Genomic DNA, 14,621 nt, shown 5'->3' on the forward strand with positions numbered 1-14,621 from the left:
GTACGTGTGTGTGTGTCTGTCCGCGCACAATTCACCGTACACTGCTGTCGGCAAGAAACTCTTGACACATCAAACTCCACTCTGTTTCCTTTTACTGTTTAGAAAGCTTCTATGGTTAATCTATTTTCTCTTCACACTATTCTGCACTCAGGTAAAACCAACCTTCACTACGCCCGCAGACAAACACAGCCCACACTCTTTCCACATGTGAGAAAGAAAATTAGACTCACACATCCTGCCAATGAGGGAGAGCAAATTGGCTGACTAATTCAAGACATCTTTCAGTACCCCACAAGAAACTCCAAAACAAATTGCTTGCAGATTTACTGACCTTATAATCCTCATGGTTGTACATGTGTGCTTGTTTAAGGAGGCATTTGTGCACCAATGGGGGCAACCAGCCAAGCTCACCAGGCTTTTCCTCACCATCACAATGCTGAACCATGGAGAATAATCAAATAATCAACACCACTAAGTTACATTTCAAACAGCTGTTCCTGTGGAAACAATACTTAAGCAAACAAAAGACTCACATACTACACATCCATTCACATGTGAGCAGGCATGCACGTGCATCCACACAAACGTTACACATTAAAAATGCAGGAAGGTCAGAGAGGTTGGTCACAGATGTGAGTGCAACACATCATTCGAAAATGCATGCCACCACACAACACACATCCATGCTTGCACACACCAGTGACAGGGAAACCCCACACATGGGCTTCTCATCCGAGGCTGCGGCTTCCTGCAGCACAGTACAATGGGCTTTTCCCTTGATTGTTACAGCCAGGCGCTCTCTATATCACAGCCACTATTTTGGCAGGGGATGTGCTGGCCATTTTTCTATCCTTATCACAGGCAGACATCGTCCCCCTCGCCCCGGACACACGCCTTCCTCTGCCATCAAACAATCACATTTGAGAGGTCAGTCACGTGCCTGCTTTCCATCAGATGACCCCATCACACAGCACTCATTCACGTTTAGACCCAGACTTATGTTTTAAAATTTTTAACAAATAAAATGCACGGCTGTGTTACCAATGTTAACTGTATTTCCATAATTTGCATCTTTTCACATTCTCTTATAAAGATTCCCAACATCCTTGTTGCGGCTGTAAGCAGTCCAACAAAGTGCTGCCGCAAGGGACTAAACACTAAGAGATACATAAACACACTGTTTCAAGATTGTATTGCAATGATTCATTCCGCCACACGTAAAATACAGCTTCTGCAGTTACCAAATGTAATGTTACTTGTGAGTCAAAATAAGCATGTTAGTGCGGTGGTCAACAGAAAGTATTCGCTCCCAGGCTCACCCCGTATTTGTCAAAGCCCCAAAACCCAGGTGAACAAGTGAAGCAAGCAAATATAATGTTATCAATCCCGCTCAAGCCGTGATGAACATGCCAACCACCTACAATACAAACGCCCATTTTAAGAATCAATTAATAATATAAATGAGATCATAAACAACATACATTATGTGGCTCCTACAATACTAAGTTTGATTTAGTTTGTCTGCGTGGTTGCAAAGTGAACATGTCAAAAAGGCATATGGAGAAACAATATCACAATCATCCACTTAGCTAGTAATCGCTAAAGCAGATGCTGCTGCTAGGATTCCAGGTACTGTAGGAATCTGGAGCCAAAAGCGTCTCTTCCATGGTCGCAGACTAAATTCCCACAACTCTGTCATCCTCTGCCAGCATTATCCCCTCATTCCACCGTGCTCAAACACTTCTTGAAATATATTCTTAAACACATGAAAATCCGAGCCTCTCAAAAGGACCTACATGAAACATCCTGTGAACATTACTGCCTCAAGAGCCTTCCTTCCTCCGCCAACGGACACTGATAAACAGTATTTGTTTGCAAGGATTATGTGCGTGTGTGAAGGGGGAGTGCACACTATCATGTTTTTGGTCTCTGGTTCAATTTTAGTCTGGCATCTCCAAGTAGAATGCGGAGAAGGAAATCCAGAAGCTAGGATCCTCTGATCTACCGTAGAAACTGTTCCCAAGGCCATGTAATGTGGTACCTAAGAGTCAAAGCAGGTATGACTACACAGCTGACTTTAAGGGTGCAGTATGTTTCAACAAACGTTTGTGAAAAGTGTTGTTTGAACAAACACTAAAGGCAAAATGCATGTAACGTTACTGCAGGACATGCCAATACTTGAGGGTGGGTTAAAAAGCATGTCATGATAGATAGGGGTGAGACACAATTAATCAGTCAGTCAATTGCAGTTATTTTCAAGCAAAAATGCTAAATATTTGCTGGTACCAGATTGTAAAATGTGAGGATTTGATAGTTAGCCAAATATATTTGGTTATTGGACGGTTGGTTTGACAAAAAACAGACATTTAAATCACTTCAAAAATGTCATCAGCATATCTATCTAAAATAAAAATGAATCAAGAAAATAAACAGCACATTAAACAATACTGAAAATAATTGTTAGTTTTAGCCCTAGTGGGTGCACTTGTTGGATTGTAGGTTACCAATACAGAAATTGCTGGACGCACTGGAAGCACACTGAAGGCTTCACGGCAGCAGAGTACTCCGTCAGAACTGCTTGTTGGATGGTCGTCCTCCTTTCAACACTTTTTCAGAACTGACAATTTGATATTCACAACCACTTCACTGTGATTGGCTAGCAGCACAGTGATTAGTAAAGAGCCATGGCTTGAACTTCTATCTCAAGATCTCTTATTTGAATTCTTCCACAACTAATTTCTGTCACTTTTTGTGTTTACAACCAAGTGCAACACAAACAATGCTGAGTCAGAAAAAAAATTAACAGCAAATTAAATCTCACATGCAAAATGTCTTGAGAATTATAATTTTGACAGGAAGGGGAATTCTAAACGTAAGGCACCACATGGAGACGGATGGTGGGAAACAGTTGTATAACATAGAGGCTGGGGTTAAAACAACTAAAATAGTCCCATTGGTCACATTTGGCTCTGATATGAAACCGAATCATATTTTCTCAGAAGCAGCTTGAGACATTCTGTCTCAAATGGGAAACTTCAGAGATTGATGTTTGACTGGTTACTGCTTCCTTCACCCTTTTACATGTAGATGTGATTACCTCATGATCTACAGCTCATAACTTCTGAAAGAGACCTCATTACCCTATTAACAGCTTCTTTAATGTGTGCAGATGGAGGTGTTTTACCAAAAAACTTCAAAATCTGGTTGAACGTCACACCCAGACACTGAAAGTTTTCTGTTCTACCTCAAGCTAGTTGTATAATCAATGTGAGCTTTTTCTTCAATTGAGAGTAAACAGCCTTCACAGAGCACATGGATGGTGCCAAACTAAAATTAGAATGCTGTCTTCCAGTATCACCGCCTTGAGGCAAAGCTGCAAAATACACAGAGAAGCTGAGCTGTGTCACACGCATTTAATCAAGGACTGACCAAATCCAATAAAAACAAGACACAACAGGTCTTTTCATCAAACCCAAGAAAATTACTTGTTCCTTAAATATAATATCAAATGTTTGACAGAACCACTGGCCATCTGACGTCCCGTCAAGCGGCAACAAACAAACAAAGCAAAACAAGCTCACATGCTGTACACTCAGAAAAACACACAAGTATTCAGCCTCATGTGTGCACTTTCCTTTCCTTTCGTCAAGCCCACATTTGTGAGTTTGATGGAAGGAAAATTAAAGTAGGTCATGCAAAGTTATTAGGTGTGAAAACAGAGATGATGGAGGTGCATTTTTATGGGCTATTACTTTGACCCAGTCAAACATTATAATTGTTTATTGAAACATCTGTGTTTTTTCTGGCACTTAAACCTTTATGACAATATAGTGTAAAAATCCAAGTGAGGGTGTTTATGCATATGAGGAAAAACAATAAATCCATGCACGTGAACAGGAAGGTTTTTTTCCAAAGCAGGAACAGTGAACTGTAATGTCTACACACCCACAAAGCGACACTACTGATAATGAACATTCCTAGGACAAGAAGGCATGACATGCACCATGGGTCCATTCTTAGCTTCCTTTCCACTGTCCAAATGTACACGTCAGCATGCTACAGTCACTAAGTGTGTATGCAACTAACTATTTTTAGATGAAACCTTCAGTTCTGTGTGGAGTGATGAGGAGACTGTAACTTTCCTCTAATGAATACATTTAACAAACAGAAATGCAGATTCTTCCACATTGTGTTCATTTGAGGTTTGGCTGGCTGTCTTTTAATTACCTCTCTTCTTCTGCAATGTTTTATGGTACCCAACTGGAAAATTGGTGCCACTAGCTGTTTATCTCGCCCAACTTCTAATATTCGCATAACAGTTGGAAGGAAACGCTCATTAAGTTGCATTTTTTTACCAATTTACTAGACTTTGTTTTTTCAAATTTGTACTTTTTGGATGGAATTTGGCTACTGTCTTTGTTGATGTCCTAGTGACAGTAAACAACATCTAGTGACATCTACTAGTCAGCAAGCCAGACTCCACTAGTCTGATAGTAGCACAAAGAGAGAATGCCATACCAAAAATGACTGCAGCTTTAAAAGATACTCACTGAATTTGTTTAACTGAGACTGTTGGAATGTCATATTAGATTTAGCTGGACTTTAAAATGCTCTTTGCTTTGAATTAGGACTGAGGATTTAATAGCTAGTACGGACAGGAGAAATGATTACCGCACCAGTAGCACATGTAGATATGGGCATGTGAGTATTGTTTTAGCCCATTGCTAATTTCTTGACCATTAGCCCACTAAGGTCAAGACTGTCTCTGGTAAGAAAAGATCTCCATGGCGAAATGTCATGCTGTTAAAAACAGAAAAAAGAGAGTGACGAAAAGCTGAATGCAAGTGGCGAAAAACTAATCTCCAGGTCCATTATAACAACTATAAAGAGAGACTTTGCATTTATAATTTAGAACTGAGGAATGCAAGGTGGTCCTTCTTCTGTGACATTGTCACCAGAAACAGTAATAACTCACATGCTTTGTTTGCTACCGTCAATAGGTTAACAAACCCTCCAGTACCAGTATCATCTGAACATTTATCCACCAAGGTCTGAAATGAATTTGCCAATTTGGCAAAATTAAGAAAATTTGACAATCAATGCCTCCATATCAAGTACATGATATGTTTTGTCACAGTGTCCAGGCATAACAAATTCCAATATGACACAATTCCATACGATCAACCAGAAAAACCTGGAGGACATTTTACAACATCTGGTTTCTGCAGATTGTAAACACGTCTTTTCTGTCAACTATCTTCCCACAGGCCCTGGAAACTGCAGTCATCAGGCCACTCTTAAAAAAGAACAATACAGACATGTCACCAATGAGCCAATATAGGCCAATATCAAACCTTCCATTTCTAAGTAAATTTGTTGTAAGGTGTTTTTTCAACAACTCAACCTTTTCTTGTCACTAAACAACAGTTCTGATGTCTTCCAGTCTGATTTTTGACCACAAATATAAGCATACAGTACAAATATGACATGCAGAGTTCCCCAAGGCTCCGTTCTGGAGCCTCTTCTGTTTAACATGTACACGCTTCCACTGGCTCAGATTATGGAAAACCATAATTAAATTACCACAGTTATCCAGACAACACAACAATTTACATAACCAGCGGACTTTAGTCCAATTAATAAACTGAATAAGTGCATTAAACAAATTAACGAATGAATGTGCCAGAACTTTCCTAAATTAAATGAAGAAAAAAACGAGCTGGTTGTTATTGGAGCAAATGAGGAACAATTAAAAGTCAGCACTCAGCTTCAAAGTACAATGTTAAAAACAACAGACAAAGCTTGAAATCTTAGCGTAATCATGGACTGAATTTCAACAGCCAAATGAAGACAATTACAAAGTCAGCCCACAATCACCTTATAAATAGATCAAATTAAATTTATATGCTCCATATATCTGAAACAAGCTCAAGCTCAAAACAAAACTGCAGATCTGCTGCAACTTTCAGTTCTTTTAAATCAAGGCTGAAGACCTTTCTTTTAGATGTTGCCTTTCTTTAAATAATAGTTAATTTATTATACTGAAGTTGCATTGTTGAAACTCTATGACAGTCTATATAAAAATCTATATATTCATACAAAAAGAATTAAAAAGTAAGACCGGTGGAACGGGCTCGTTCAGGGAACAGCAAGGAATGCTGGTGGATTATGTGTATAGAGCAATGGCTTGTACATTGTCCCATACCAGCAGCCTAAAATCTCATATTTTATCTGCTTTTATATTTTTAATGGTTTTTAACTTCTCTTTAATGTTTATTTTTTTATACTACATTGTAACTTATATTCACCCATTTTATCTGTTTTTAATTTGTTAATTGTTTTAACTGCTCTTTAATTTTTATGTAAAACAATTTTAATAGCCCTGCTGCTGAATTGTGCTAAACAAAAAAAGCTGCCTTGCCGAGGACATATTTAAAAAAAAAATCACGGACCCATATTTCTTTGTAACACTGGAAAAGCCTGTGTTAGTGTATCCAGTGCTGGACCAGCACCCTGACAAGTTGGTACAGTGCCTTGCTCAAGAGCACCTGGCAGGGCCCAGAAGGTGAAGTGTCATCTCTCCAGCTACCAATCCACACTCCGGAATTTGGTTTATATGGAGACTTGAACCAATGACCCTCCAGTTCCCAACCCAATTTCCTATGGACTTAGCTACTGCCAACCCAAGGTAGGAAGAGATTTCTTTATATAGGCCTAATTGTATCTAAATTTTATTTTAAGTAATCTGCTGTAGTTATGGCTAATACTAGGGCAGGGCCATCACAGGATACAAGTCGAGAAGAGCCTCACAAAGGCTTCTGAGTCCATTGTCCACTGACAACTACTGCTGTGGTGGTTGCGCGCAATGTAACAACACTCACAAGACCCATACATTCTGCCACCCACACAATAACAAGTCATTCCAAATAAAAAGTGTCATAAATTGTTCCTCTAGACACATAGTGTACATCTTGACGTGCCCATGTGGCCTAGTCTATGTAGGTAAAACCACTAGACAGTGAAAACAATGTAATACAAAAGCACAATCCCCAGAAATGACTGGGATTACCCAGTAGCGGTGCAACGATTTAAAAAATGATATCTCATCTCTACGTTTTTGTGGTTTTGAACATGTGAAGTTGCCACAGAGAGGTGGTAACCATGATTTATTATTAAAAAGATGTGAAGCATATTGGATTTTCACATAAGAAAAACCTCAACCTAAATGTCATGTTGTAATCAGGGTGCCAACTACAGGTGACCTAGGGGGAGCTCGGCTGCCCTTTATAAGACATGGGCTCCCCTGAAAGCGTGATTTGAGAAATTTTGGGGTCTCTAACAATATTGACGATATTGTGCCATTTTGATAATTTAAACCTATTAATTTCAATTAATATACCTATACATGCTATTCTTGTCATGAGTATCAAGGTGTGGTGGCACTGGGGTGCAAAATAAACGATGGAGGCTATTAATTGGCGCACAAAGTCCTTGAAATCCATTCTGCAGTCAGCATCATATAGCCATGGCAAAAAGAAAACAAGGCACTTTAATTAATTTTGGTTTGGCTAAGAAATTGTGTAGCAATGATGTTAATAGCACAACCGATTCTCCTGCTGCAAGCCCTGCACACCTTCCACCGGGGTGACAACGCAAGAAGCTGAAGAAGAAATAATTTCCTTTATTGCTGAGGAGGGTGGTGGTAACAGGTTGTCGGAGGCGAGCCATGATACTGACCCCTCTTGCTCCTCTCTCCTGCTAAATTGGAACAGCCAGCAGTGGAGAGAGTGGAGGAGCCAATATAGACTACATAGCTGTTTGCAAAGGATGGAAGATTAGGGTGCATTGCTTAGGCCTAATTGAACAAAGGAATTATGGTAGGCTATTCTTCGGCAGCTTGAGTAACTTTAACTGTTGTTCGTGGGAAATCTCAAAGACAGCCTCATGCTTTGTTTATAGACTATTTGTGAGTGGCTGTTTGCTGTTTGACACAGTCACGTCAATAAAGTATAATATGGTCAATCCTGTATGGTGCATACACTTGTAGCTGTTATGTATATTTGCAATTTATTGTAAGTGCATGACCCCCTGACTGACAGAATGACTGACACAGCCAAAAATAACAAAAATGTATGAGTACACATGACAAATGTGGACTCATATAGTTTGGCATCTTGCCATGGTGCCTGCAGAGGTCGTGACCCCACCCCTATATCCCTGCCAGGTCTAGGTTCAAGCAAAGCACAACATGAAACCCCGTTTCTGTTTAATCAGTTTGCAAAAGAAAAACAGCGAATTACAACCACTAAAATTTCAACATGAGTCATTTCACAATAAATTCTTTTCAGCTTTGCTGTTATTTACCAGCATGCAAAGCCAAGAACCCTCCTACAGGAGGAACTCCCCAAAACACACTCCCACGCTCTGCATGTGCCTCTAACAGAGACAAACCAAACACGGAGAGAGTACCTTTATTTGTAGACCTATACATTGATTATAAGTAGTTTTATACCAACTGCAGTTTGCACGTGAGAGTTTACCATGAAAAACACGTGGGAGAGAAAACTTACCGCGTGCACTATTGAGGCGAGGATGGCAATGGAGAGGCACAGAAGCAGCAGCCTGTAGTCAATGAAAATGACAATGTCAATAACTCTGCTGCTCAATGAATCCTGCGGAGATGTTTTGCAGTAAAATGTTCCGCTCACCTCAGGTTCCTCAGTCTTCGGTTGTGTTGCCCTTGCATGGTCCCACTCATGCGCTCCGCAAACTTTCAAGAGTTTCACTTTTTCACTTGTAGAGACAATTCTAGAGCATGACTGCCCGACCTGGGGCACACGTAACGCAAATAATTAAAGTGTAATCATGAGTTCATACATTTGACCTTCATTTGTCTAAAGAGATGTAGCCTACGACTTTACTATTTTTACGAGTTCTGCTGTAAGGTATTCCACAATGTGCTCAAAACCACTCTCATGGATCAGTTACAATGATAAATCGATTTAAAAACAAACAAACGTGTTTTCACGAGTATGTCATTAATTTCCCATCACTTCGATAAAATATGTTACTTACAGTCACCCGAGTCTTGCGTGGTAAGGTGAAGGAAATGGAAATCACGGGCCAAGAGATGCGCGGGTTCTCAGGCTGAAAAGTTTAAAACATCTACCTGTATCACCAAAGCCTGCTCGAACATTCACACAAAAAAACACCAAAGTGTGCCGAGTAGTCCCTCTCCTTACCGAGAAAAGTCAAAGTGTTTGTAACAGCAGGGTTGAGACCGTTTGAATGGGCGAGGGTGGTCGTTTTGGGAGGGGGTGTGGTGCAGCAGAAACAAGACCAAGTTGCATTGATCAGAACCTCATATCGTCTCGGACAAAGATGCAGCCTAACATGCTGAACGTGCTCTGCCGATAACCTTAAGAGTTACCTGAAGAGAGTGGACAAGAAGCGACAAACAGGTGGCTGGTAGCGGGCACTCTGCACTGTTGCGCACACAGTTTCCATTGCGCACCGCCACAATGCTGTTACCGTCCGGCACCCTGTTACTGCTGGCGGCTCTTTACTCAAGTGTAGACCTGACAGGGGCTGAGGTAAGTGGATGAACAGTATTATTATTATATAACAATGTAGGGAGCCTAAAGGTATACCTTTGCAGAAAGTACCAAGTTCTGACCGCTGTATGTGCGTAACTTTCAAATTGCAGCTGATTATGATTTTGGACTTTCTTCGTGTATTTAGGCAAAGCTTGTACACAATTAATATCCCTATATGTCATTTAGCATGTAGGCGTAGTCTGTGTGCAACCTGCTGTTTTTCTGTAACAAATTGAGTTTTATACAACAATTAGTGCTTTTGAGCGCAGTCGTTGAAATAGACACATTCATGTTTGAGGGTCATCGAGACGCACGTTCTTTATTCTCTTTCTTGTATTATAATATATTAGCAGTGTAGTTTTTGTGTGTTTTCAACAACTTCTTGTTTGTTTGGCTCTACGAGGCAGTTCTAAAAACTTTGAGATGAATCTAGTCCCAGTCTAGCTTCCTCCACTTCTGCTGCGGAGGAAAAGAGAGAGAGAGAGGGAGAGGGTAGGGTCGAGTACACACAGTAGCTGGATTTTTTTGTGTGTGTTTGTGTGTGTTTGTGTGTGTGTGTTTGTGTGTGTTTGTGTGTGTTTGTGTGTGTGCGTGTGTGTGTGTGTGTGTGTGTGTGTGTGTGTGTGAAGTTTAGATAATCCAATAAACGTTTCATGAATGTCTCTTTAGAATAAAGAAAAACTATTCATGCTCACATGGACTTCTCCCACAGTCTAGCCAAGCGTAACGTTTCTTCTCCAGTCAACAGATTGACCTGCATACTTAGATTTGCAAAAAAATGAGAAAAAGAATCGTCAGGGAGAAAAATACAGTAAAAACTGATATTGACATAAACCGATGGAGCCTGTATTTCTTCTCTCAATTTATAAAGAAAAGTGTTTGATGTTTAACATGAAGCATTTTGAAAAAATGTACACTGTAAGCCTGAACTAGCTACTCTATACCAGCTATGTTTTCAACCAAATTAGTAGACTATTAAGTTATAAAGTAATAACAAAGCCAAATTGTTCAGTACATCTTGCTCAAGATAAAAAAATGTTTGACAAGTAGAAATTCCACAGTTGGACTAGTTGTTATCACAAATTTCCAGATCCAGTTTCTCTACTTAAAAGTAGATCATCTAGGGGGCGACCTCTAGCCCACCCAGTAAGAGCGTGTGCCCCATGTTGACTCCTTTGCAGCAGCCCAGGTTTGAGTCTGACCTGCGGCCCTTGGCTGCGTGTTATCCCCCATTTCTGTCCAACCTTTCCTGTCTTTCCACTATCACTATCTAATAAAGGGAAAACATGCCCCAAAAATAATCTTATATGTACTGTACATATAAAGTAGATCATCTATGAATGAGTTCTATGGAAAACAGGAGAACAGCTGATGCTTCAAGTCTCCCGGAGAACAAAAACAGTTTAGAGACTTGCTGATTTGTGTGTTCATGTATGTCAATCCTCATTGTGCCGTTTGTTGAAATACACTACAGCGGCCACCATCTGCTGAAAGCCTTGTCAGATGTGGAGCTTTATTTTGAAGCGTGGGTGGAGTTTGCGGCGCAAAACATCTCTTGCAAAAGAGAAGCCAAAATCCAGATGAAGGGAAGAAAAACTGGACTGGGTCAAATGTAAAGATGAGGAAGAACCGGCTGTTAATCAGTTAGTATTATTGCACGAAGGAGCAATATGTGATGTTTCCGAGAAAATTGACACCTTTTCAAGGGAGCCTGGTATGATCATGTGGGGAGTTTCTCCATCTTCCGGGCGTTTTAAGGGTAGCTTTTTAGCTGTGATAGATTGTAGCTGCAAGCTGTCATGATATGTGCCAACAAAAAAGAGACAACTCAAGATAAACTTGTAATCCACTACATGTTACAAATTATCTCACAGACCTTTTCACTGTAGCTTGTCTGCTTTGCTGGCAGCAAACTAGGCAGAGTGGCTTCGACGTCTCTTTCACCAGTTTTTTATCGACAAAACAATACTTATTTGCAATGGCGTGTATTCCTCCATGCAGACAGAGGTTTGATTTAGGGACCTGCAAAGGATAGAAGTATATGATGTTGAAAGCCAACATACAGTATCAGGTTGACCAAAGCGTCAAAGGGAACATTAATACACTGCCTGAATGAATTTAGAAGCATAAACACAAGACAGACATAAGACATCTGGGCAGAGGATAGAATGAGGGGGAGGTGTTCTGGCTGAACAACTTGTCACTGGTCAGATGATGCCAATGAAATTGGAGTAATTCAACATTCTGGATATATTGTTGGGAGTTGCATACTTTCCCATCCATCCATGGGAGGTCTGCAACAGGAAGTTTGCGATACTGTCATCCATCCAAAGCTGCGGGGAGAACAGAAAGGGACTTTCCGCATCAGTTATATTCAGAACATTTAAACAGATACTGGGAAGTCATATTTATTCCTTTACTTTGCTTTTGTATCCCGCACCTTCATATATGTGAATGCGGTTTGAGAAATCATTGTTTGGCCGATGTCCACAGGGCCTTCAGTGTGTTTTTATATTCTTTTGTCTCCACAAGCACAGGGATGTGACGTTGACTATCAGAGCCTCCTGTTTGGGCTCCTTCACAATCAGTGAGGCTAAACTGAAGCTAACAGTGTATATACAATATTAACAATTCATGGTCAACCTCTAATGCATGCAAGCACGCACAAATGTAATAACCCTGAGCCTTGCATGGGTCAGGCTGACTTAGAAAGGTCATAATGAAAAGATAACATAATATTGCCTTTACCCTTTTTAAGGATGAAGCAACACGCTATTTAGCTCTATGACAACCTTTGCTGCCAATATTTTTTTCTTTTTGCAGCATATGACCCTGATTATTTTTTCCCATTGTTTATGTAATATAAACAGAAAAGAGTTTTTGTCCCTTGGCGGTCATTTAATCTGGTCAGAATGAGTCATTAGTAATTCCTAGAGGAGGAGGAGGAGGAGGAGGAGGAGGAGGAGGAGGAGGAGGAAGAAAGAAGAACAGATTAGCAGATTCCTGGAGTAAGAGTTTGTATGTTGGATGTTGAATGGAGGGATTGGAATGGTGGTAGCTGGTGGGAAAGTCAAGCTTCTTTGCTGCCAAGTTCCTGGTCCTGGCTTGGCCATGATGTCCCAGGACAGGACATACCCTAGGGAGGATGAACACAACTCAAATATGGAGGAAGCAGCACTGAGAGCTGCTAATCCCTGTACAGGAATGTGTGGATAATGTCTGTTAAAAGCTAAGAATCATTACCAAGACTTGCCTGTTGGTCAAACTGCCCAAAGTGTACTGAGTTCCAAGTCTGATCCTGTAGACCAACCTCTTCCCCATCAACCCCCCACAGAGACAACAGCTGACCCTGTTACTGTAACTGGCCACCAACCAAGCAATAAAGCCCGGGAAAGCACAACCTGCCCGACCCCTGTCCCCCGGGGTTGTAAAAATGCCTACATTTGGAAGAGTTGTGATTGTCTTTGTGTCCCCCTGTTTTAACAGGCGTCTCTGGGTGGCAAAGATAATTCTTCCCTGACCTTGATACTCAAATAGTGTGGCAAAATGCCCCACTTTCTGCATGTGTTCTTTTCTCTGTGTGTGTGTTCCCTGTCTGTGCCAAGTGAGAAGAGGATTAAATAGTGGTAAACTCTTTTCAATTCCCTGTGGTCCAAATATCACTGAGAAGGCATTTCATTGAGATTGTTTTCACATATAAACCACGTCCTTTGTCCCACGCTAATATTTTCCGCACTTTAACATCCTCGAGATTAACTTGTGTTTATCCTCGAGATCGGTTACTTCCCTGAGGTGTATTGTTATGGTGAAAGTGCAATTTAGCCATTCAACTGTGAAATTGGTGAGTCATAAATGTCATTTGTGGTTTGGACGGAGATGGCGTAATGGATACGTCTGCCTGACAGAGGGGTGGGAGGTGGAGAGTGATGGAGAGGGAGGCTGCAAAAGGAGGAGGTGAGGTTATGAGCTCCAGAAGTGGTGAAATGTGGTTCGGAGCAAGCAATAATACCCAATAGCAAATATTTTAGTCTCACTCTTCGGACCTTGACCTGCACTCCCACCTGCCGTTGTAAAATTGTCCAGCTGATGGAGGATAATACACACAGTGATGATGGTATTATTAAACTTATGACTGTCCAAGGTTTTTTTAATTGGTCCACATGAAGTGAAGAGTCAACATTTTGTCTGTCTCTTCCTTCAGATGTTGTTTTTCTCAGTTTTTGGCCTGAAAAGCTTCAGAATTAGTGTCCTGCTTTAAACACTAAGGACAGGTGCAAGACGAAATGAATGGATAGTGTTTTGGGCAATAATTCTGAAGGGGAGTTTACAGTAGCCTGGAAATCCAGACCCAAATCCAAAAAAGGCTTAGGGCTCTGGCATCGAGTAATGAAAGTTGCCCTTCTTGAGGGGCAGCACCAAGCGTGCATTTGGAAATCTCACTTCACGCAGTTGGATAATACGCTTAGCTACCAGCGCAGCTAACTGGTATATTAAACTGTTAAGCTGGGAAACATCATAGAATTATTGCCTTCTCCCTCTGTCTAAACAACATACTTTTCTACATGACTTATTTGTTATTTAAGTCATTAAGTTGCCTCTGATGCAGAAGGTGAAACGTTTAAACAAGATATTTCATGTCTCATTTCTGTGTCTCACACTGCACTAGAAATGACTCTGGTATCTAAAAGAAAAAAGTTTTTTATTATGAAAAGAAATCATTCAAATCCAATAAAGATAAAATCTGAGGTGGCTCATGTGAATATCTGATCCTTTAGACTACACTGAAGAACTGAGAGTTTCTGAACTGATGTTACACCAGCCGGAGTGGGTGTGGCCTGGCAAATGGTAAGAGATCACAGCAGATAACAGATTAAAGCGTGATTTATGCTTCTGCATTAAATCTACGTTGTGGTTGCTTACGTATGTACGTTGACACGCAGACCCTACGGCATGGTCACGGCCATGACGTGACCATGCAGGCCATGAAGACTGAAGCAGGTTGAACCAGGAAGAAAACAGGGGGAA

The 14,621-nt window shown here is 40.7% G+C and overlaps 2 protein-coding genes and 1 long non-coding RNA gene across 6 annotated transcripts in view; 1 reads left to right on the forward strand and 2 right to left on the reverse strand.

The window, feature by feature from the left end:
• col4a2 (collagen, type IV, alpha 2) overlaps nt 1–9,323 on the reverse strand; it is a 66,377-nt gene extending 57,054 nt beyond the window's left edge. For both annotated transcript variants that reach the window (XM_034886249.1, XM_034886250.1), the window contains exons 1-3: nt 9,076–9,323; nt 8,709–8,828; nt 8,571–8,622 (exon numbers count right to left, since the gene is read on the reverse strand). In XM_034886249.1, the coding sequence (XP_034742140.1) occupies nt 8,571–8,622; nt 8,709–8,758 (102 nt within the window). In that variant the 5' untranslated portion in view covers nt 8,759–8,828; nt 9,076–9,323. The remainder of the gene's footprint in view (nt 1–8,570; nt 8,623–8,708; nt 8,829–9,075) is intronic.
• On the reverse strand, nt 2,959–5,836 carry LOC117953399. Its single transcript, XR_004658602.1, has 3 exons — nt 5,690–5,836; nt 4,976–4,978; nt 2,959–2,969 (listed from the first exon to the last, which is right to left on the reverse strand). It is a non-coding gene; the product is annotated as an uncharacterized LOC117953399 (long non-coding RNA).
• A 20-nt stretch (nt 9,324–9,343) lies between the features above and the next one.
• col4a1 (collagen, type IV, alpha 1) overlaps nt 9,344–14,621 on the forward strand; it is a 42,148-nt gene continuing 36,870 nt past the window's right edge. For all 3 annotated transcript variants that reach the window (XM_034886251.1, XM_034886252.1, XM_034886253.1), the window contains exon 1: nt 9,344–9,593. In XM_034886251.1, coding sequence (XP_034742142.1) covers nt 9,522–9,593 — 72 coding nt within the window. In that variant the 5' untranslated portion in view covers nt 9,344–9,521. The remainder of the gene's footprint in view (nt 9,594–14,621) is intronic.

The sequence above is a fragment of the Etheostoma cragini genome, chromosome 11 (assembly GCF_013103735.1).
Source record: "Etheostoma cragini isolate CJK2018 chromosome 11, CSU_Ecrag_1.0, whole genome shotgun sequence".
In the NCBI taxonomy this organism is placed as follows: domain Eukaryota; kingdom Metazoa; phylum Chordata; class Actinopteri; order Perciformes; family Percidae; genus Etheostoma; species Etheostoma cragini.